Genomic DNA, 24,738 nt, shown 5'->3' with positions numbered 1-24,738 from the left:
GGGAGTCCTGAGCTGCTCCCTCCTGCCTCATAACACTTCATTTCTGACTGGAATCATTTGCAGGCTTAAAGTGCTTTACAAATAGTAATAAATTACATAAAATAGGATAAATTGGTAGAAAATGGAGCTAAAGCGAAATAACAAAGAGCCAGGAAAAAACAATCAATGTCAATAATGGGAATGAAGTAAAAACAATTAAGATGATAATAACGACACAACATTGTTCTTTTGTTGTGGTGTGTTTTATTGATGCATTGTTTGTCTGGTTTTTCTGGGACTGAATGTTGTTCTATCAATACTAATATCTCTGCTCTACAACGTCGTTCATCTTTGCTTTTATGCTGACAGACAGTTTATTGTGTTTTAGGTTCACCATGCAGCGCTGTGCACATCAAGGAAGATAATTCAACTCAGCTGCTGAGGAACTTAAACCTGAGACCCAGACTCTCACAGAAAACCTGCAGCTCCCTTCAGACACCTGGAACACTGAGAGCAACTTACGGCTCCCAAGGAGGATTATGCCATTATAGCTGACGACTTGAGCTTCTTCACCGTACTACGGCTACACTGCAAAATCAGTCCTGCTCCCCTGAAACGCGGCAGGAACCATGGATGACCCCTATCACAATAACGTGAACCAGCAGGTGACACAGGGCGGAGAGTACACCTACACCCAGGATGGAAGCGGTCAGGACGGCTACCCTTACCAAACGGACTACCCTCCGCAGGAGGAGGATGCTGCTAGTGATGACACCGAAGGGGCAGATGATAACGAGCAGATGTACGAGGGGGAGTACCAGGGCATCCCCCACCCGGACGAGATCAAGGAGGCGCGGCGGGCAGCTCGGGTGGAGGCCAGGAGGAAAGCCCGTCTGGCAGCCCAGCAGGAAGACGAGGAGGATAACCTGGCAGAGCAATACGAGACCATCATGGAGGACTGCGGCCACGGGCGCTTCCAATGGATGCTGTTCTTCGTGCTGGGCCTGGCGCTGATGGCCGACGGAGTGGACGGCTTCGTGGTGGGTTTCGTCCTGCCCAGTGCCGAGAAGGACATGTGCATATCCAACGCTGACAAAGGACTGCTGGGTACGTGACAGAAAAGGGAGGGAGGTGGAGAAATTGAGGTCACTGGTTAAGTAGAGGTCTCCCCCGAGAAACCTTTCTAGTATTTCATACCAATATGAAATAAGAATAATTTATAGAGTTTAGTTTTTGTGAAATCATTTTCAAGATTATTCTGAGGGGGCTGCCAGCTGAGGCCCGATGATAAATTTGGTCATTAACCAAAGTACTGAATAAATGAAAACTGACTTGACCCGATGATGGTGCTGGAGATGCTGTAGTTGATGTTCTGATCGACAGATGCAGATCCAGGGGGCGGTCCGGGGGGGGGGGCCCCAGCGGAAATCTAATAGACCCCTGAAGCGCCCCTGTCCTGTCAGTAGTCTTAAAAATAATCGTCACCTACTAACAATACTAACAATGTATTGACGTCAACATTTTGTTAAGAAATTAAGTTTTTGTTCAAGTACACAATGTGCTTTATCAAGGAACAACTTTTAAAAGATATTCAATGATATGCTGCTTTGTTCAAAGCTATAGAGCTAACAGTGAACAAGGGATGACTTAAATGTGCATCTTACTGAATTAGGAGTTTTTAATTGGCCCCTCTGTGTAAATTGTGGCCCCTTTATGGCCCCCGATTCAGAAAAATGCTAGATCCGACACTGCTGATTGACTAACATTATCTGGGCCATGCAACTAGCACGGCTGAAAACTGATTCAGTGCACACATTTCTCCAAGACAGATATACAACCTCTTGGAACGCCAGCTAATTGCAATCATCTGTCAGAGACTTCCCATCTCTTCTTCCTCCAAGAGAAAAGAAAATCATCAGAAATAACCCCCAGTCACTGGGATAAATTAGGGTAGAAAAAGGCTTGGATCTGTCTGGGAAAAGCAAAAACAAAGAGCTTTGGCTCGGGTTGGGAAATAAAACAATATCAATAATTATTGCAATATATTTTTTGATCAATAGCAACACAGCAGAGGTTCAATATGTCTCAATATAACGCTTATACGTTGTGTAAGCACAGTGAGAAGGTAAAACATATCACTACAACCACAACCTTCACTTAGGAGCAAAAATCTGTCTCTAAACTTAAAAGAAATAATAATGTTAGATTTATTGTGATAATTATCTCAATATATTTTTTGGCCACATCGTCCAGCTCTCACATTAACCACAACCAACACTGTGTCACAATAGAGTATTGCTGAGCCAATAGATTAGCTTCACTGACTAGATAAAGAAGTAAAAACCTGCTTATATGCTGTTTGAATATATTTTTGCCTTAAGGGGAGATTGTATCAGTTACCTGTTCGTTTCACCTGCTCCATATGTACCACAAAAGTGAACATGCCAAAATAATTGTGCAAAGCATAAACACAACCTAAGGGCAAATGTTCCTTGAAAACATCTGCTCCTCACTTTCTGTGCAGACATCTAAACTGCAAATTAAAGCCTCTCACCTTATTTCCCAGGCCTCGTGTGTAGCCAGGCGATGTGGCAGATTGCACATCGCTCATTTCATCTTAACAACGGGCTCCTGGGATGAAGCATTGCGAGAGATTGATGAGGAACCTGGTGGTGATTGTATTCAGTGTGTGCTCCCAGGCTAATATGGAGCATGTTGCAGCAGTCAGTGAGCCTGGCGGCCTGCGGTGCCCGGTACAGAGCTGTCAGATGCACTTCAGGCCTCTGACAGGCGCTGGTAGCAGGAGGAAGGCCTGGCGAAAATGAAATCACAGCGTCTGTTTGTGCAGAGCGGGAGGGGAGCACAGATCATTGGCTGAGAATATGAAGTAGATCTGCAGAATGGCGCTGTTTGATTCGTGCTCATGTTCGGTTCACCAGACACACGGGAGCAGAAAAGTGTTTAATCTTAACCTTACTCTTGGAGAGCAGATAGACTTCTAAACATTTTGTTAAAAGAGGAGGGCAGCTGGTGCTCTTACCTTGTTTCATCTTCAGAATGAAAATACAAGAGGCTTATAGTGGGAGACAATGAGTGGTAGAATACAAATAAGAGAACAACGTGTCAGGTCTTTACACCCAGGCTTGATCTGTTTGCACAGATTTAACCAACAACTATTTCAAGGATGTTGCTTGTGTTTTATTCCCATTTATCAACATGTTCAATGCAGCTAATACATTTTGGTGCTTAACATTAATTTCTATAAGGTTTTTGCACAGTAGCTCTCAGACATCATGTCAGTCAAGAACGATGTCCAGATCAACCATGTATTTTTCATTTTGATAGAATTTAACATTTTCTGGGGACCTCTTTGTTGTCTGTTTAACAACAGTTACATCAACATGCATACAAATGATCTATTCTATTTTTATATGTTACTCCAAATAGATTGTTGTTACTCTTGCATGACAAGTAGGCAAAATCAAAGCCTCACTTCTGGAAATAAGGTGTGCAAAGGCTTTGCCAAGTTCCTTGTAACTAGGCTATTAGCTAGTTTCAATTTGCTAGATCAGATTGTTCCATTACATTTTAAATTTGGCAGTACTTTGGTGAACATCACTGCCAAAGCCTTATAAATGTAGGGCTGATTTTATTTTGCTCTTACATGGAGAAAAGTATCCTGTTTTGAATGTTTCAAATATCTTATTATAAGGCAACTGTCATCATTGAAACTCACTGTCATCACGTTTTATTAATTTCAGATACAGTATATCATATAAATGTAACGTAAAAGATTCCAGGTTTACATCATTACAAATATTTTTTTAGATTTTTATGAAATAAGTGATGATCAGAATCCATTGGTTTCCCTCAATATTCTTCAGTCTTAACAATGAACATATTAGCAGCTAAACCTTGACCAGGTTGTCAGGTCAGTTCAACCTCACTGCCAACACTAACAATACATATGAACTTCTATGTTAGAACCATACTGTGCAATGCAACCTCTTTTAATTTGTTGATGTGCAGAATTTTCACTTATTGAGCACATTCAATAAAACTAGGCTAAGACTGAACTCACTATCAGCTGGTGCAGGACAATTGTAATTCTTTCAACTCTCAATCACTCACTGAAAATAAAATCCCTGCAGTTTAAGACAGGATGTGATGGATAATAGAAGAACTGACAAAGTAGGAAAATGTAGAAGATTATTTTGTTAAAGCTTTACATTGATATCATTGTGAAAAAAGCTGCCTGGTGTCCATTGTCCAGTATTATTATTACACAGTTATTTAAATAAAGAACTGTAACAGAGCTTAATCTCCTGAAGCTGGTGAGAAATTGAATTTTATACAAAAATGTTATTTTTATTCACTGAAAAGCTGTATCTCTGTTTTAATCATGTAGCTACACAGGGTTAGCATTTATTTTGACACAACTTACTTTATATATGGTGAATTCATGGCCTGCATTTATTTGCATTTGTTTAGGTCAATTAATAGTCTCTTCGTGTATATGTGGTACATGCATTAAGTGTTTTCACGTAATTAAAAAATTATCTTTCCCCTGAGGGGATTCATTGACTTCACTGTGCTCAAGGACACTTCAGCAGGCAGAATGAAGCGTGTTGCTGCAGGGCCAAATCCTGCCCCTCCCTGGACCTTGTGGCTCTCAGCATACTTTCTAATCACAAGGCCATCCTGTCAACCTGTCCATGCACATTTCTGAGACGCGCATGTTGCCCTAAGCAACGACTAGGCCAAGATATCAGGTGACATGTTAGCCTCGACTCTTTGTCTCCTCTGGGACCCTGAGCAGTCACTTGTAGAGTGAGTTAGGGATGTGCAGCTTGGCGTGTGGAGCGCCAGGGCATTTGGATAGACTAGTAATCCATGGGGAAGGTGCACACTATGGCTCCACGTGCCGTTAAGCTGCTTAATCCCTCTGTAATTAGGGCTGTGTGTAGTAAAAACACTAGAGGAGGCAGGAGGTACGGGCCGACAGGTTTAAACTGCACAACCAGAGGGTCCCTGAGGTTGTCGGTTTTATTCCGGACACCAGGGGCGGGTGAGAGACTATTACTCTCCCCAGAGATATAAAAAGAATGCACATACTCTTTATTATCTCCTCAGTGCAGTAATGGGCAGCACAGTTGGTCACTTTTATGGGTTCTTGCCGCTCGACAACAAGTAGTGGCAGACAACATCTGGAGGTAGAAATGAAGAAGAATTGAAAAAAGAGTTAAACACTCACAGCAGAGACAACAGGAGAAACTCATTCTTTGGCTGTGAGTGGGGGTTGGGTATTAAAATATTCAGAAATATTCATCAGGGAACACAATGTTGCTCAAATGCATCATAGAGAATTACAACAGGGAGTGTGGTGTCTTCTTGCCTCCTGTGTTCATAATAAGGTAAAGGGAGCCCCCTTGTGGACAACAGGAGTTTTGTCCTTTTTCTTCTTTAAACAGTAGCTAATGTCAGTGATGTTTGCTGTGTATTTATGTGCATTCAAATATGCAATAATAATAATAATAATAACAACAATTTCAGAAAATAATACAACATCATTTAAATGGCAGAAGAACAGGATAAAAAAACATAGGTAATAGCAACAACAAAAAAAGCCACTGGGTAAAAGGAAAAGTGTTGAGCCTACATTGTTTGTTTCAGTGAAACAAAGTGTGCATTATGAGAATAAAACACAGAACTGGATTATAAGTGTACTGTGTCAAATGCCTCCAAGTGTGTCACCGTTTGTGTGTGTGTGTGTGTGTGTGTGTGTGTGTGTGTGTGTGTGTGTGTGTGTGTGTGTGTGTGTGTGTGTGTGTGTGTGTGTTTGTGTGTGTGTGTTTGCAGGTCTACTGGTGTATGTGGCCATGATGGTCGGGGCGCTGGTGTGGGGGGGACTGAGTGATAAGATGGGCAGGAGGAAGTGTCTGATCTACGTGCTCACCATCGACCTGGTCTTCTCCTTCCTGTCCTGCTTCGCTCAGAGCTACGGCTTCTTCCTCTTCTTCAGGTTCTGCTCAGGCTTCGGGTAAAAACAAAGTTTTTTACATTTGTCTTCACGTTTCCATTTCCATTAGCCAGTTTAAACATAGGCTTTTTACACTGGCTGATCTTTTCCATGAATCCTGTAAATCCTTCCAGTGGAAATAAGTCAGACTGTAAACATTTTTGGTGCCTAGAACATCCTTTTGTTTGTGTTGTGATATTTGCTCCACAATAAGATACTTGACATTTAAGTGTGATGGTGGTTAATGGTCTGTGTTTATATAGAGCTGTTCTAGTCTTGATGACCACTCAGAGGGCTGTATACTCTCTTTTTGCCTTTCACCCATTCACACACACCTACACACACACACACACACACATTCATGCATTGCGTGTATGTGCAGCACACGGAATAGGGACTGGGATGGAGCCATCCACCCTCTGGTTAGTGAACGACCCACTCTATGTTTTGATCCTGAGTGACAGGATAGGTAGCACCTCATTAAAGTTGCAGTTCTTTAGGAACATGAATGTAGACAGTTAATACTCTAAACACACCACTCAGCTCACTACAGCTTTTTCTCATTAATATAACATACATACACTTACATTTCATTATGTACATGTTTAGTACATGACATTTACTCTAACTAAATAAAGTTATTTCTTCCTTCACATGAGGGGTTACAGCCTCTACCTGAGAACCATGATATAAACCAGTCACGTTGTGTCGTGCTCCATCACACGCTGGCCCTGTTTTAGTTAAATATATGGTTATTTACTTATTCTTATTCCCATCCTACTCAAAAACAAGCTCATTATTTGTGTCTCATTGCCCACCCCCCCCCCCCCCCCCTGGGATAAGGTCTGACAGCACTGCCTCTGCTATTATGCTGCCAAAATAATGCTGATCCATCGGCTCAATCCACACGAGAAAATGCAGAGAAGTGTTGTTCTGCCTGGTTTGTCGTCGTGTCGTGTTTGTGCAGAAGGGATGCACGACAATTACACACAACAAAGGGTGTGTTTTTTTCGTGCAGCTTTTAAACATGCTGTCATGTGCCACATGTTGGAACACACCACTGCACAGTCACATACTGTCAAATGTAGTAGTACCAACTCAAGGACATGTTGACTGTATGCTGCACAGCAGGAGAAATCTGCTTATTCACCGTAACAGAGCATTTCTTTATGATACTAATTAAAACAAGACAACACTCATCTGATGAGCTTGTTTTTTATGTGAGTTTTATTGCTGTGTTCCTGCTGTCGCCAGCACCTTGGGGTGAAACCTTTGCTGTGCACACTTGCCTCTGCAGCTCTCAAAGACACATTTCTTTTGATAATGACTGCAGCCTGAGTGTACCCAGACCTGCAATATTGATGTTTGAGCTTTTTGCTTGGCCACGTATAAAAAACACAAGGTCACCAAAATTAAATGTTCAGCTGTTGCCGATTCACAGTGATAATGAGCCTCATGTTACTTGTTAATGCTCACATCTGCAAAAGAGTGTTTAACTGGCCTCACAAAACACAAGGAGCTGTCAGACTGAACACTGCTATTTGAGAAGATCATCATAATAAAAAGAGAGATCTGTGGATCAGAGTGCCAGTGATCATCTTGATGTTAAACATGTTTCACATATAGATATCAAGTTCAACATCTATTCTCATAAAAGATTCACAAAAAGGACGCAGCACCGAAACAGGGGCAAGGGGCAAGTATTGCATTGTAATAAAAAAGTGATGCTGTAGCTCCTGACCAACAGCAGCATTGAGCCCTGCACTGTCCGCAGGCTCCAGAGCATTACATCTTCAATCTCTTATGAACAATTAATGAATACATTTTCTCAGTTTTCACCAGACCCTCAAACAAATTTTCTGACCAAGTGAATCTTTGCAAAATCTTCATTATATCACAAAATGCATTTTATCATTATCATAAGTTTTACATTAGTTTTTTCTATCTCCAGTATGAATCAGTATATTGGATTTATCCCCTAGAGAATCTGAGCGCTCACATGAGGCTTTAATTGTTGTTACATCTCAAAATAAACCTGACAATAAAGTAATTTTTGTTCAGTCTGGAAAAGCAGAGAACATTCACAACATAGGTGATTGTACTTGGTTTGGTCAATTTACAGGAACAGTTTATAGTAGAAAGAAAACACCTCACCAGTTACTGTTTCTGGAAATACAAGTTGTTTTTACTTTGAGCACCACTAACTGTGCATTCATGTGGTGTCGGAATAATCAGAGAAAAGGGTTCTCGACTTTTTCACCTGAATGCCAGAAACAAGTCGGAACAACAACTCAGAAGGTCAACGAAAATGTTGGTACACAAGTTGCTGATGTCAATTAACATATTTTTACACTCAGCTCTAAATAGTAGCTTTTAATGGGAACCTGTCAAAATGTACACATTTCTCACCCGAGCACGACACCACTTTTTAGCCAATGAAGACATTTTTATGAATAATCAGCAAATTATTTATATGTGTGTCACACCTGATACTTTTTCTTTCCTCTTTGTTATTGTGCAAATATTGAAAAGCGCTGTCAACTTCACTTCAAACACATAAATACTAAATATTTTCTTTACAGCGTCCATGTTTTTCCACATTCTGACTTCAAAGCACATGAACTCACTTAAATCGGAAAAAGAACAACTTCACAACTCAGGAATTTGGACCTTCTGAGGAACATTAATGCACAATAATAGAGATTTATGCTCCTCCACAATAAATTATATTCAAGTAGAAATATCAGAGACAGAGAAATCTGGATTAAATAAAACTAAATTGTCTGCATGTCGAGTTATGCTAGCAGTGGTGAGTGAAACAATCTAATTGAGTGAGGATCCTTGTCATAATGACAAAAATAAAATTGGTTATTTGAAAACATTCAAATCAACTGAGGGTAAAGAGCTCAAATACCAGAGATCATAGTGAAAGTTCCTCAGAAGACAAAGGAGGATTTACATATATAAAAAGTCTCAGACATCCTGTGATTCCTCCTCCAGAATTGGCGGCTCCATCCCGATCGTGTACACCTACTTCACTGAGTTCCTGCAGATGGATAAACGTGGAGAACATCTGAGCTGGCTCTGCATGTTCTGGATGCTGGGAGGCCTGTACGCCTCCTTCACTGCCTGGGGAATTATCCCTCACTATGGTAACGCACACACACACACACACACACACACACACACACACACACACACACACACACACACACACACACACACACACACACACACACACACACACACAAACGTGTGCAGAATATTGAGGCACATGAAGGCACCCAGACGTTCAAATACACTGAACATAAACTGTGAAGACAGAGATAATGTAATGTTTATTTGACTTTTAATTAAATTCAAATAACTGCAGGAGCTCCCTGAAATGTCAGACTTCTTCCTTCAGTCTGCACGAACAACAGGATGCAGCTAAATTCATTTTTCTTAGCTCCGCTCTGTGCCTGCTAATACACCTCATCTTAAGAAGTTATCTCTGCAATTACTGGCTGCATATGAATAATTCATATTAAAACAAATGAACGTCTTGGACCAGAAAAATCATTTTATGGAACTGACACAGACCCACGGTTGCTCGTGTGTTAACTGTCGACATTTTAAACAATTTAATCACTCAGATACAAATGACTCATGGAAAAAGAGATAAACTGCTGTATTAAAGAAGTTTTTGTACATAAAATATAACAAAGATGTTTTTTGTGCTTTAACTTGTCCCTTACGGGATGTTTGGTTTTCAGGTTGGGGCTTTGCCATCGGTACAGAGATCCAGATGCACAGCTGGAGACTGTTTATCCTGGTGTGTCTCCTGCCTGTGCTCGCTGCTCTCGTCGGAGTGGTCTTCATGCCGGAGAGCCCACGGTTCCTCCTGGAGGTTAGACACTGGACCATCTCAGATTGATATAAGAGCTGCATCCTAATATTCATGATGTGAGGGTACAGTATTAAACATCAGGCTGTGATTGGTTAAAAATGTTGAGTCATCAGCCACCAGAGCAACATGCCACTGCTGTGCAAAGGTAGCGAAGGGCTGCTAAGACAACACCAGAACACCACCCACCCCTGTTTCTCATCCAGGACATTGTCAGAGCTGTGACCACATGTGGTATTGTGTTTGTATGTTACTGCTCCGACATGTTCATATCACACACCCCCAAATTATCACACGTCGCCCATTTCTGATAAGCGGCCGACCTCATGAGAACCCCTGGCTACACGGTATGTGGGAAAGCTAAAGTCGTCAAATACAAAGCGATGCTTAAAATAGTTATTCTTATGAAAAGTAAATAACATAATTTCTACTTAACATTTATAAAACCCTGGTGATGTAGACATTCATCATTAATAGAAAGGTTTGTGTGTGATTGTTCTGTCTGTTTGTTTTCAGAATGCCCGTCATGATGAGGCCTGGATGATCCTGAGACGAGTTCACGACACCAACTGGAAGGCCAAGGGGGAGCCAGAGAGAGTTTTCACTGTAAGGCTCTGTGTATATACTGTATATATGTACGCCTCATCATAGCAGGAAATGCTATGAATAAGTTTTATTCACCCAAATCAGTGAGCAATCATCCACAATAGAGTTTTTTAAGGGCAGCATCGCAGCCCAAATGCAGATAAATAAATAAACTGCAAGTGCTGGAAATACATTTAATCTCAAATAAACAGTAGACACTCAGTAGTCTGGAAGGTTAAAAAACACAGGTGATACAAAAACTGAAACTAAAAACAGAACTAGGGTATCTGGTGTGAACCAAACTGAATAGACAAGGACAAAAGCTGTTTTCAGACAGGACCTCTGGAGGAAGTCAGGAGAATTGGCTCCTGACACATTCTCTTTCACACATGAACAATGCAGCAGGAGATTCTCCACTCAGACGCATTCACAGCACAGAAATCTGTGGAGCCTTCAGGTGAGGTGCGGTGCAGCAGGCAGAGGCACGATGTAATGTATTCAATTTGCGGCAGAGAACCACTCGCTTGTGGTGAATTCTGCAGAGGATCTCACATCTGCTCCTCCAGCCTTTATGCTGACTTTATACTAGGAGGCCAGTCGGAGAAAGTCTGCAGAAACTCCGGAGGCGCACATTTGCGTTCACACATCCACCCCATTGAGAGAACTCAGTGCATGTCTGACAGCAGCTAAAGGGAAACACATAAACTTTATAGACAAGGGAGGCAACACAGGTGAAAGACATTTGGACAGGTGCAGACGGTCTCGAGTTCAAACAAATAACCAAACACAAATCACAAGTCCTGAAATCCAACCCCAAGGAAAACAAGGAAGAAGTCCATAACATAAGAAGTCCATACAAGAGAAAACCTTTCAAAAAGTTCAATGACATAAACAGTCTTTCAAACGTTCAGAGGAGGAGCAGAATCATGATACCAAAGTGTAATTAATAACAGTGATGGTGGCTGTTGCTGTGCATGCTGCCTCACTGTCGCACTGTAAATGTCAGTCATTACAGATGTGTTTCTCTCGCTGGGACAAATGCTGTGAAAAAATAAGTAGTACCTGAAAAAGGTTGTTGCATTTCAAAGTCAAATATTGACAAACTGTATGTCTGTGCCTTTAATGCAGTACAGTAGTTTAATTTATCATGTAACAAATGTCCCAAAGAACCCACTGTACTGTACTATTTCTTTTGTTTCTTCTTTATTTAAAAAATGAAAAAAACTAAAGCAAAAAGCACATGAGAAATTTCGAGAATTTCAATTTACTTTTATTTTGAAAAATATTTAACGATAATGACGAGGACAGTTTTAACCATATGTTCCCACTTGTGTCTCTATGTAAAGGTGACAAACATTAAGACTCCACAGACGCAAGATGACGAGTTCATAGAGATCCAGAGCGACACCGGCACAGCCTTCCAACGCTGGACCGTCAGACACATGACCATGCTGCAACAGGTCTGCATATCACAAGTAGAATTGGGATTGAATAGGAACTTTGCATCTCACCAAAAAAAAGTTCTATGTTTCTACCACTTTGTGTAATGTAAAAATGACGTATGTCTGTCTGTCCCTCGTCCAGGTGATGGCTAACATCATGTCATTATCAGCTCCAGAGCTCCGACTGCAAGGTCTCTTCCTGGTTATTGTCTGGTTCTGTTTGGCCTTCAGGTAAAAATATGCTATTTAACCCACGCTGACATTTGGGCCTTGAAACCTTGTGGAATGTAATTGTAGATACACATCAAATTCATGCATTTTCAGAATATAATGAACAGTGGAGACTGCAAACCTCTCTAAAGCTAAGATAAACTAAGAAAAGGAAAGATCTCACTGGTATAATACTTTTTCTCTAATGTAAGTCTTGGCAAATGTCTTGTGTCTATATGCATTAGCTACCACGGACTGGGCGTTTGGTTCCCTGATATGATCAAGTACATGCAGTATGAAGAGTATGAGTCCAAGGTTCGAGTGTTCCACCGGGAACGGGTCGAACGCTTCCACTTCAACTTCTCTCTCGTCAACCAAATACACCGTGAGGGAGAGTACATCCATGACAAGTAGGTTCCCTCAGCAGCACCCCCCCCACCCCCCTTCAATATGTCACAATCTGTAAAGTCACCATTAGTTTCTGCTGTGCTTAATGTCCTTTCTTTCTTTTCCCTTTAGGTTTGCAAACATTGAGATAAAGTCTGTGAAGTTTGAGGATTCTCTGTTTGAGAACTGCTACTTTGAAGATGTCAAGTCGACCAACACCTTCTTTGAGAACTGTACCTTCAAAAGCACCGTCTTCTACAACACAGGTAGTCCTCCTCCCAGACTTAGTAATGAATGGTTGTAAAGTGTTTTTAGTGACACTGTTGGAACATTGAGGCCCAGAGCTAAAGAAACCACTCACTACTAAAATGTACTAAAAGGTTAGCACTGCACTAAAACAGTCAACTGCAAAGTATCTCAAATTTGGCACGTGTTTATCCTCTAGCACTAAAATAAGTCTAATTGGAAATAAAAGTCAATTTTCTCTAAGCATCGCTTCCTTCTTTATTCTCTTCTCTCCAGACCTGTGGCAGGAAAAGTTCAAAGACTGTCAAATGGAGAACACCACCTTCCTCCACCCAAAGAAAGGCTGCCATCTGAACTTCCAGGAGGAGAACGACATCGTCATCTACATGGTCAGCTTCCTGGGCAGTTTGGCTGTGTTGCCTGGCAACATCCTCTCAGCATTATTCATGGACAAGATAGGAAGGATCAGAATAATAGGTGAGGTCAGCAGAAAGTGCCAATACAGTATGTAAGTACAGTAATGTAGGGTAGATAGAGTTTTTGCTGTAACTGTTTAAGAAATTAATATGTCTGTCTGTGTGTCTATCTGTCTCTGTGTGTCTCTCTCTCTCTCTCTCTCTCTCTCTGTGTGTGTGTGTGTGTGTGTGTGTGTGTGTGTGTGTGTGTGTGTGTGTGTGTGTGTGTGTGTGTGTGTGTGTGTGTGTGTGTGTGTGTCTGTATGTGTGTCTAGGTGGTTCTATGCTGGCATCGGCTGCCTGTACCTTCCTGCTTCTGTTAAGTTTCAGTCAAGGAGCTGTAATATGTTGGCAGTGTCTCTTCTACGGAACCAGTGTAGCAGCCTGGAACGGACTTGAGGTTATTTCTGTGGAACTCTATCCAGCTGCTAAAAGGTACAGTCCAATTCTCTCAACTCCATAATGTCCAAATCAACTCCACCCCGAAGCAAATACTGTAGGTACAGTACAAATTTACTTCCAGCTTAGAATTAATTTTAAAGGAAACCATGGCAATATTTTGTATTGCCTACCAAACACATAGCCTCATTGTGTCTAAGTGACTGTGGTAACCTTTGGTTGCTAACATTGGGGTGTTTGGAACAGGGGTTTAGCAAACATAGCTTTATTCAGTCTCATCTTAACTCTTAATTTATCTTACAGGTGGCCATTTAAAACTATGCATCTAATCTTTGTTTCTTTCTTCTGACTTTACAGGGGGACAGCATTCGGTGTCCTGAATGGAATCTGCAAGTTTGCAGCCATTATTGCCAGCTTCATCTTTGCAGCCTTCATCGGCGTTACCAAGATCATCCCCATCTTCCTGGCCTTCGCCGCCCTCGTCTGCGGTGGTCTGGTGGCTCTCAAGTTGCCCGAAACCCGGGAGAAAATCCTGTCTTGAAAAGCCAAACTCCTGCAGCCTCCAGGCCCCAAACACAGTATAGCTATGGGGGAAAGCTTTGGTGGAAAAGAATCAGCTTTAACTGAAGTGAAAAGACAAGAAATAAAGGCCACACTGTGCTTGCTGTGTTTATCAGTCTGTCATGGTTATACTGTATGAGTAAAATGTTGAAAAAAAACTTGTTTGGTTGCCTACACAGACCTGTGGTGGCTTCCTGACCCCTCGGTGAGCCCCTCAGGCTGCCCAGCTTTTCTGACACATCGTACCAAACTAGTGTTTGTCATTTCTTTTTCATTATTTACTCCCCGTCCCTCTGTGCACACACACATCCACACAGGGTAGTGACTTTCGTTTTGTTTGAGGTTTGTGTAAAAAAAAGATTAATAAGAGATTGTGTCTGTACTTGAAAGGTGATGTAGTTCATGTTACCATGTTGTGCTTTGATTTCATTCCCTGCTGAAAACAAAAGGAGAGGTATATAAGTTGTGATCGTAACTGGAACTGGATTGGACGCCTCACTTCCATGGCTCAACAGCAATGTCACTGCTGGTGTTGTTCAGAGAAAACACCTCTTTCATCCACTCACTCTTTATTTACTCTGCACTGTTCTGTGGTGTCTATAGTCTTCTTTAATACGCTTTGTTGCTTGGTTTGTTCTCTCTAGATATAAACCTGGATTGACCATTTTATTATATGTAGGAGGTTTTTTCTTTTAGATCAAGTCAACTTCTGTTCATTTCTCCCACTTGATCCAAAATCCCACCTGAACAGCCGACTGCATTTCCCTCCTGTTTGTCGTCTTGTCCTCCACTCTGAGATGTCGTGTCTGTCCCTTAACTGTAGCACTGTGTTCTGTAGCTGGTGATAATAACGTAGAACTCTTATCTGTCACATCTTGCCATGACAACATATAAGGAATTGTTCTGTTTGTTTATTGATTTCTTTTCTAAAAATGATACAAAACTGAGAGATTAGATGTTTTGATATGATGCTCTCATTTTAACATTCTGATGAAGAACTGTTTTACAGAACCTGCTGCATTTCTGACAACACGTGTCAAGATTTCTAAGGAGCATGTTACTTTTTTTTGGCGTGACTGAGTTGTGTGTGCATGTGTGGGGTTGTTATCCACATGTCTGTGAATTTAATGAAACACAATAGTCTGATTACCAATACTATATTTGTTGTTGTACATATTGTAGACCTGTGTATATTAGTTGTAAAATAGTAGCTCCATCATGACTTGAATAAAAGCTGAGGGCTTGTGATCCAGTTATTTCTGGTTAATGCAGAACAAGTATTAAGACACTTGCTGTGGATGTCACACATTTTACAGATTTTACTTAGACAAATACTTTTGGGAAAATAGCAGAAATGGTAAATAAAGATGAACGACATTCCTCCCACACAAAAATGAAGCCACCCATTTATGGGTGCTGCCATTTTGAGCTAGTGACATCATTTGGAACCAGAGTCTGCACAGTAATTCTCATGGCGCGAGCCCGCTGATACAAGCACTCTACCAATTGCAAGTCAGTCTCAGCTGTCAATTATGATGTTTCACTCTGTTTTTATACCATCAAGTAACTAATCAAATAACCAAACTTGAGGGAAAAATGAATTTGGTGTTTATTTTGCAGAAGGAGAAATTCATGATCAATACTGGAGCCAAGCACCAGGGGGCGATTAAGATATTGATATTAAGATAGTCCATCTTTATTTACAGAGAAATACAGGAGCTGAATGAGAAATAGCAGCCAACTGTCTCTACTTAGCAAGAAGAAAGAGAAAGAGCAGCTAACCTGGCTCTGTCTAAACGTTACAATGCCAAGCCAATGTAAAGACCCAATCAGACACATTCACCTGCAGTGGCACAGACGGACACCAACAATCATCCATGCAAGCCAAAATGTTTCAACTTGAGCAAAATATGTTGAGCACGTATCCAAGGGCTTGACTTCATGGAGTTACAGAGAAGATAGGGAAAAGGAGACTGGAGGTGAATAATAGAAAGAACTGGAGTTTATGGTGAGGGGTGAGATCAGAGGCAGAGCTGAACTCAAACACAGGTAGGACTTTGTATCTGTTGCCAGCTAGCAACAGCTTTCTCTGGTCAAATTCATGTTCTCGTTTTCTCTGTATTCACCTTGAGCTGTAACTTTGTAACCTCTGGACGGAGCATGCTTGGTGTTTCACTCAGTTTCCGGTCTTTGTGGTTGCTGGTTGTAGCCATATTTGCATGCAAATGGCCCCACACAGCAGAATAATGTTTGCAGATGTTGGGTCTGATTCGCACCTCCCAAAAACCACAAAGGTGTTTCAGCAAGTCTGACCGAATTTATTATCAGCTCAAATTATCCTGCAATGCGAAGGGTTTACTCATATAATCTTAATGCGACTGACTGGACCAGAGTGTCTGATTTTGAATCATAAATAATCTTGCAGCTGTAACTTGCACTAGCCTCTAAATCCTTCTAAATCCTGACATAATCCACAGTTTTTCTTATATTTTTCTTTTTTGGTTCAGAACATTTAATAAGATGACAGTGAGAGTTTGCCGCGTTTGTTTTGCACTTCATGTTCATGCAAGCTTCAATGAGATCCCAAATTCCTGCAACCACCAACAGTGTGTGCGTTCTTACCAATACAACATCTCATTATGGTCCTGGTCTGCCACACTTTTGAAATCAGGCAGGTTTAGTGTCTGCTTAAGTCTGAGGGAAAGATTACCTCAGTGTAACTTGCACACAAAAAGAATGAGATAAAATCACAACAGATGCAACGTAAATGTTCCCTATAGTCCTATTAGTATTGTGACTATAGTTTTAAAATAGGTAGAATTTTTGGACAGAGTATAGCATTGCAGTGTCTCAGTCTTTACTAACACAGAGACATTAGAACATTGTGATCATTCTATAATTTTAGAACTTGTAATTGAAAGTGTTTTAGTTCTGTTAAGAAAAGTCAGAATAATGTTCCTATTCATATTTCATGCTCTGTATTAATAGTCCTGACCTCGGCTTATTTTTCATAATAGCAGTGAGAATATTACTGTTCCCATGCCACAGGCAGCTGTGTGTATGTGGGGGGTGGGGGGGGGGGTAAGTCAGTGTGCTTGTAAAAACATGGTAGAGTGAGCAAGTGCTGGTTGTAGGAGGACGTGTTTACTCTGGCAGAGGTGTGAAAGAAACTGTTGATCACACTGTCAGCCTGTGGAGGTCAGCGAACACAAGACTCGTGTTTTCTCTGGAATTATTATTTGAATTTCATCCAGGTGACTTTAGAGTCAGTGTTGATTACATTAATGAGGGATAATTGTTTTACATTACATTACATTACATTACATTTTACCTGTCAGGGGGGGCCACAGTGACATTCAGCAGGTAACTCTTTGTTTTCTGCTCGGACGAGATGATTACATTTAATTTCAATTTAAATTATCTTCTGTTGTTCTGTCATTCTGTCAACTCACTCTATGAATGTCACTCTCCTACAATTAGAGGAAATTTACTGTCCACCTCTGGCTAACCCCTCCAGTAGGAGCTATGTTTCACACCTAGGGTGCAGAATGTATCCCCCTCACCTGCCACCTCAGCCGCTGACATGGTACACACACACACACACACACACACAATCACACACACACACACACACACGTTTGTATAGCTGTCTTAGTGAGGACACTCATTGACATAATGCATTCCCTAGCCCCTTACCCTAACCCTAACCATCCAAACTAAATGCCTAACTCTAACCCTTAACCTAAACCTAATTCTAACCCTAACACACCCTAAAACCTTAACCCCCAAACAGTCCATTAAAGGGCGGTCACAAAGTGAGGTCCTCACTTTCCAAAATGTCCTCACTCCGTAGGTTGTAGACTCAAACTGGCCCTCACAAAGATAGCTGTACAAGAGCACACACACAAACACACACACACACACACACACACTCACACACACACACACACACACACACACACACACACACACACACACACACACACACACACACACTCACACACACACACACACACACACACACACACACACACACACACACACGCACACACACACACATATTATCAAACAGATTTAAGATAGATAAAAACAGATTCAGATAAACGTAATACTGTATTATTTACAAATTAATTGTTATTTGCCATGATCAGTGTAGACTGTAAACTCACTACAACTAAAACTTGGCAGTGATCTCTGCTGCTGGAAAAGAAATCTCAGGCATCATCCATCCACACTTATAAAATGAAAACAATCTCCATCTGTATCGGAAATTATCTGACACACTTGAAAAATGCATACCTCATGCTCATGCATGTGCCAGTGTAAACATGAAGCAGATTGTTTACTTTGCAGTATGTAAACTAGAGATAAATTATGTTTATGTAGAAAATACTACGAATGAGAAACAGCTATGGTGGAAAACAGGTTTAGGGATTTTAGTGCTTGGAGCGTTGACGAGGTGTTACTGTCACTGAAAGTCAGAGTTAGCAACACCTTCCATTCACTGCTGGAATTACAGTTGTTCCTGATAAGACCAAATCAGGAAGTGTCAGAAGTGATGTGGGTGATTGCATCATCATTTCTACCTATCTTTGTTTCTTCCTGGCCACATTAAACGGAACCCAGGGGTTTGCTCACTGTTGGACCAATAGCGTTTCTAAGAGTTATCCATCTAATAATGCTAAGCACTCCTATGGTCCAAAATATTAACTAAAGGAATATATTGAGATAGTTTATCCCTGTGTCTTTCTAAACTGCCTCAGTGTAGAGAAGCTTGTGTCTGTGAGGGTTCTCCTTTCTGAACTGGTCAGAGATTAAGTTTTTCATTGTCAGAACTCCAGGGACGTTCTCCAGGCATAAAATCTTTCTGGAAGAAATTCAGGAACAATTTTAAAGGGAAACTCCAGTGATTTTAAACATTAAAGTCTGTTTACTGGTTTGAGGAGCCCTTCAAGAGGAGACAAAACTAGTATATAGACTTTTGTGTCTCATCAGGCAGCTATGTGACGTCTGATAAATTGTCTCAAGTGATTTCACTAAAGGCTAGGGCTATACAGTCCGCAGCCATAAACAAAACAAGGCGATACAAGGGTCTCAGTAAAATAAATTCCATCATCAGAAGATGCAGGTACGTGAGGCTCTGTGCGAACGTCTTTGTACCTTACAGCTTCTGCACGGCCACTCGAGGTCACTAATCACGAGTTATTCAAAAGCCGGTTATACCAAGGTGAACCTGGTGCTGATTCAGAATGGTTCAACTTCGTCATTACATCACTCTATATGTCACTCTATATATCTCTGATCTCACAACAACTCCAGTGCCAATTTAAAACACAAGATCAACGATGGTGGATTATTGCATCTGTTTGCAAGTTTTTGCAAGTGGACAATGGCATCCAAACCCGACGGGTCCAAAGAAGTCAAGCATATTTAATCTTCTTTGCAGACTACACAAGATACAAGCTCAGTTTTTTTAAATAACTAAAATGGTGTTCACAATGCTAACAACGCCCTTGTTGCTCACGATAATCCCGCCCCCAGCCCCTGACATAAGTGATTCTTTCTCCTTGACCAGCAAAGCCAGTTCTTTTGCTATCGAAACACAAAGCAAGTGAACTAGAGAGTAGAGCATCTAAGTGTCCGTTCAGTCTGTAAGATTTAGGTGAAATGGATCTATTGTCAGTAATTGAATATAAAATGATCCTAGTGATGTTTCCATAGTGTGTTCCATCTAAATTGTAAACATTTTTGTTTTCTTTACCCTAGAATGGGCCTTTTATATTGAAATACTTTATATTCACATCTGGAGCGGGTCCTCTCTACGGAGGCAGCCATGATTTTTACAGTTGTCCAAACCGGACAAACTAACCATCTTTTTGAGTTTTTACGACAACTGAAGGCTACCACAGGTTCTCTTTCATGTTTGGAAGAGGAGGGTGAGGTGAGGGGTATTAAGATGCAATCTGCAACTTCACCACTAGATGTCACTAAATTCTACATACTGAACCTTTACGTTGTTTTACTTTCCTTGATACATTTCTATCTTGTGTGATCATCTATTTTAAGTCCTTCCCTCTGATCTTTTTTTATTCATTGGATCACTATTTGCAATGGCGCCAACCCACCTTCCCCACAGGAGTCATTTATCATGTCTAATTTGATTTTATTCCAAGCAGAGGGAGATCACTGGAGGTCGTGCTGGGGTTGATAGACACGGGAGGCTCAGACAGGTGGCAGGCAGCCCAGCCTCAGAGAGAGAGAGAGAGCCTGCTGTGGGTGGGCATCCACCCAGAGGTGCCAAACTCGCAGCCAGGCTCCCACAGCCTCACCTCGGTCAGGGTGAGCTGCGGGGTCGCACAGCGGGTTCAGCCCCAGTTCACCCTGCCCTCAGCCTGACACAGCACACGCACATTAGTATGTATAGAGCATCATGTATTTTATCCTCAGCCCATTCAGTAATATAACACATCTCATTCCACCTCTCACTATTCAACCTCTTTCTATGTTTCATCATTTGGGATCTCTGGAGCAGACAGGCCTTCAGTGCTGTGGTGAAAGCAGCTCCAGGCTTATACAAACCAGACAAACAGCATTCTGGACAGTTTTTTACATTTTCACTTGATTCCACACCGCTGCAAGCCAGTGCTCCATCAGACAGGATAATACCTTGATACTAAGCCAACCACAAAGTGCTGATGCTTCATGGAAACTGAGCTGAGAGAAAGAAAACGCAATCCTCCCCTGCATTGAACAGGGTTAGGATTCAGGACAGGTTTGATGTTAAGAAGATTTAATAAACAATAGACAAAGATGATGAAAAAAAAGATGACTGCATGCTATCAGACTGGATGGGGAAAATAAAATGAGCATCACTACACTCAACACTGAACACTCACCCAGACAGGAAGAGCACTTAAGCAAATGTGTTCTAATATTCACAGTAGTTTTGGTTATAAACTATATAGATATATTAATACAGAAACATACAGTACATAAATACAGAAATTAAAAATTAATGTTTCTGTATCTAAATTATAATCATGATAATAATAATGATAATTCTTATATTAACACTGGTACTACATCTACAACTACTGCTACTACTAATACTGCTACTACTACAACTAATACTGCTATTGCTACAATGCCTAAATATAACTTTCATTTATATAGAGCCTTTCAAGTTAACTAAGCCCACTGAATAGAGTTACGGGGGAAAAAAAGGAAAATATTTATAGAAATGCTTGTTGGCTGGTAGAGACACTGCTAGTGGTCTTTGTGAAGAGGAGGGTTCTGAGTACATCGTTCATTCTTAATAGATCTGAAGTTGTAACCAAATTATCTTCTGCTGCTCTTCACGGCGAGAAAATGAAAGAAAAACATGGCTGAGTAAAACAGAAAAGAGAGGAGCGATGGGGAGAGAGAAGGTCAGCGGTGCCACTATTTACCAGCATTACCAGGTTCTCACAGCTGAGGTGTGAAGTGACGCCTCCAGACTCATCAGTTCTCATCAGCGTGAAACCCTCACGCCTCTGCTTTAACTGGATAATACAAGTCATTATGCTTCATTAAAGCTCAGTGTATTTACATTGACATTTTAATCACGTAGGACATTGGTTTTCTTATCCAGAGCATCAGGGAACAGCAGCAGTATAAGCCTCAAATCTCGATCAAAGGTTAAAAAATGCAGAGAGTCAGAGATGACAGCTCACGCCTGAGTTGCGGCGACTATAAAACGATCGTGCTGGTGAGAAATGGTGGGAAATAAAGAAGAGAAGATGAAGAGAAGTGTAGAAGACGGTGCTGTCAGGTTCAAGGTTGGAGTGAGGTGAGGAGAAAGAAGAAGGGAGTTAGGACCAGGTCATCTCTGATCTCTAAATAATCCGAAATCGTCTGAGCCACGGACATGATGGTATCTTGATCCCAGAACAAAACAGAATAGAGCAATGTTATTTACTCATATCCCAACACCTCATATATAGGAGTCCAACAATCCTTTAGTGTTTCTCAGGCACAAAGTGTACAGTACAGTGTGTACCATAACATGTACATTATACTGCATATTTTAATCAAAAAGAGGTACCCAACATATTTACCATCTATATATTTTGGCTTGGTTGCAAGTTAGTGATGGAAAAAGAACTGAGACTATCAGCAAAATGTGCTAATGTGCTGTCTGTCTGTATGTCTATCTTTATATTTATATATATATATATATATTGTATATGTTAGGTATGTTAACATATAGTTAGATTATACATTAACATGTAAACACAGTGCTGGGCAATAAAAAACATCAATAATGATCACAATATAATTTTCATCATGTATTCATCATTTCATCATGTATTTCTTTTTAAACTTGAAAAGAAAAGACCATGAGACATTTATCATGAGAATAAACGACTGACATGAACATTTGTATCTTGATATCATTTTTGGTCACATTGCTCAGCCAGATGTATTTTTATAGTTTATAGCTTGATATTGATTCATGTTGATTTAGTTTTAACTGCTCTACTGATAATCTTTTATCAGCTGGTCATGTGTTTGTAAAAACTTAATCTGTCAACTGAAGACAGAAGCACCGAAATCCCCTGCAATGTAATAAATGGACTAAAAGTAACTTGATAAAAGTATCAAGTAAGATAATATTTAGTTATTTAGATAAAGTAAAAGTACATCAAAGTTGTATACAGTATTTGGGAAAGTGTAATTATTTTCCACATCTGTAAATATATTATTATAATTATTATTATTTTATAACAATTTTCAGTTTTTGCGGTATATACACTCTTCACACTTTCACACTACATTATTTAGTTTGCTGACCAGTGTTTGTAGGCTGTTTTTTAATAAAAAGTGAATGCAGGATCATTCAAAACAAACTCTATCCCTTCAACATGTGCAAAATGCATCTGAGTGCCTGCAGGGGGAAAAAGCCCGAAAAGCAAAGCTGTTTATTGTTTTGAGAAGGAGTCAAAATTCACACTTCCACTCCTGCAGCTGAACTTTCCCAGACACAAGAGGAGAGGGAGAGGTACAGAGGCAGGGTCCCACTGAGGGCGTGTGTGTGTGTGTTTTCAGGGGCTGTGGCCTCAGCCCTCCACAGTGATGGGTTGTGAGAATCTGCGGAGGTGTCACTTAACACCTCTGTGGCCTGGGCCACACTTATAAACCAGTGCGGAGGAGCTGAGCAGCACTCACAGCCTCACTCCCAGTCTCTCCAGTCAGACCACAGAGCCCCTCCACACAACATGGATACCTCCTCGGTGCCTCTGCTCAACTATGGCCTGCAGTACCAGTGGTGCTCCGACTCCGACCTCTCCAGCATCTCCTCTTCTGAAACCCTGTCCCCTGTCCACTCTATGGACTCCAGCCTGTCTCCTTCGTACCAGCAGCCTCCGCAGTCCACCCCTAAGATGGCCAAAAGTGGATATTCTCAGAGCCTCGGGTCCTCGCCCTGCTCCCTGTCTGGACGTGGCCGGAAGTCGGGTCGAGCCACACGGATCCGCAGCAAGCAGAGAGAGAGCGCCAGCGAGAAGGAGAAGCTGAGGATGAGGGATCTGACCAAGGCCATTCATCACCTCAGGTCCTACCTCCCGCCCTCGGTGGCCCCTGAAGGACAGAATCTGACAAAGATCGAGACCCTCCGCCTCACCATCCGGTACATCTCCTACCTGTCGGGCCAGCTGGGCCTCAGCGAGGAGGCGCTGTTCCAGCAAAGGGAACAGGGAGACCCCTCGTCCAGCGACACCCCCTCACCTGACATCCTCAGCTTCTTCCAGCACAGCTCCATGGGAGGTCAGGAGGCCCAGCTCCAGCTCCAGAACCTGAACCAGAGCTTGTACCCAGCCCAGTGTCCCAGCCAAAACGCTGTGGTGCACTCTGGGAGCTGTAGTTTTGGAGTGGATCAGTACAATAAGCAGTACAATGAAGCTCCTCGGGGAGATATCAGCATGGATACCATCCTCCACCAGTCTCCTCCAACAACACAGTCCTGTCAGGTATGTAAACATTTACACATTATCTTTCATGAAAACTTCCATCGAAAAAAATCACACATTAATCGTAATTTTGAGCAAAATACTAATAAATCTCTTGTTTGTTTTTTTTACAGATGTATGGCAACGACTTCTACATCCCGTTGGTTCCGAGAGAGTATTGGGGTTAAACTCTCCAACACTGTGAGATCATCATCCAACAACAGACACAGACTACTTCACTGTTTTTTACTGCCTCACTGTGAATCGAGTAATTTATTTGAAATTGAAATGCTATTCTACATTTTATTTATTTGTATCCTATGAAATGTTCCTTGTAAATATTCATATGTCTAAGAACTATTTTTTACATTTCTTTATACCACTATTTATAATAAAATATTCAAATGTCACCATGTTTTGTCATTATTGCGTCCCATCATGCATTTCAGTTTCTCTCATTCATTATTCATACAGGTGTCCATAATGTGTGTACCTCAGCTTCAATGGGAACTGTGTTAATAGTTATTAGTTGGGAATAAGGGACTTGTTAAATAAAGGTTACTGGTTCTATTCCAGTGAGATT

At 41.2% G+C, this 24,738-nt stretch overlaps 2 protein-coding genes across 2 annotated transcripts; both read left to right on the top strand.

The window, feature by feature from the left end:
• Positions 1-390: 390 nt before the first annotated feature.
• On the top strand, positions 391-15,412 carry sv2ba (synaptic vesicle glycoprotein 2Ba). The gene is made up of 12 exons (XM_034577788.1): positions 391-1,086; positions 5,839-6,019; positions 8,999-9,150; positions 9,754-9,887; positions 10,401-10,490; positions 11,816-11,929; positions 12,054-12,142; positions 12,367-12,531; positions 12,641-12,774; positions 13,031-13,231; positions 13,485-13,644; positions 13,966-15,412. The coding sequence occupies exons 1-12, from the start codon at positions 609-611 to the stop codon at positions 14,147-14,149; spliced, it is 2,082 nt and encodes a 693-aa protein (XP_034433679.1). The 5' UTR covers positions 391-608; the 3' UTR covers positions 14,150-15,412.
• An 8,014-nt stretch (positions 15,413-23,426) lies between these two features.
• On the top strand, positions 23,427-24,343 carry LOC117759348 (mesoderm posterior protein 1-like). The gene is made up of 2 exons (XM_034581417.1): positions 23,427-24,176; positions 24,290-24,343. Exons 1-2 carry the CDS (start codon positions 23,427-23,429, stop codon positions 24,341-24,343), a joined length of 804 nt encoding a protein of 267 aa, XP_034437308.1.
• The last annotated feature ends 395 nt before the right edge of the window (positions 24,344-24,738 follow it).

Source organism: Hippoglossus hippoglossus, chromosome 3 (assembly GCF_009819705.1).
Source record: "Hippoglossus hippoglossus isolate fHipHip1 chromosome 3, fHipHip1.pri, whole genome shotgun sequence".
NCBI lineage: Eukaryota > Metazoa > Chordata > Actinopteri > Pleuronectiformes > Pleuronectidae > Hippoglossus > Hippoglossus hippoglossus.
The sequence above is the reverse complement of the archived record's forward strand: the minus strand, read 5'-3'. Positions and strand labels throughout refer to the sequence as shown.

Coding starts and splice junctions, on each gene's coding strand:
- LOC117759348 (XM_034581417.1), top strand. CDS start 23,427: ATGGATACCTCCTCGGTGCCTCTGCTCAACTATGGCCTGCAGTACCAG. Junction 24,177..24,289: donor CAACAACACAGTCCTGTCAG/GTATGTAAACAT, acceptor TTTTTTTTACAG/ATGTATGGCAACGACTTCTA.
- sv2ba (XM_034577788.1), top strand. CDS start 609: ATGGATGACCCCTATCACAATAACGTGAACCAGCAGGTGACACAGGGC. Junction 12,143..12,366: donor TGGTTCTGTTTGGCCTTCAG/GTAAAAATATGC, acceptor TATATGCATTAG/CTACCACGGACTGGGCGTTT. Junction 12,532..12,640: donor GGAGAGTACATCCATGACAA/GTAGGTTCCCTC, acceptor TTTTCCCTTTAG/GTTTGCAAACATTGAGATAA.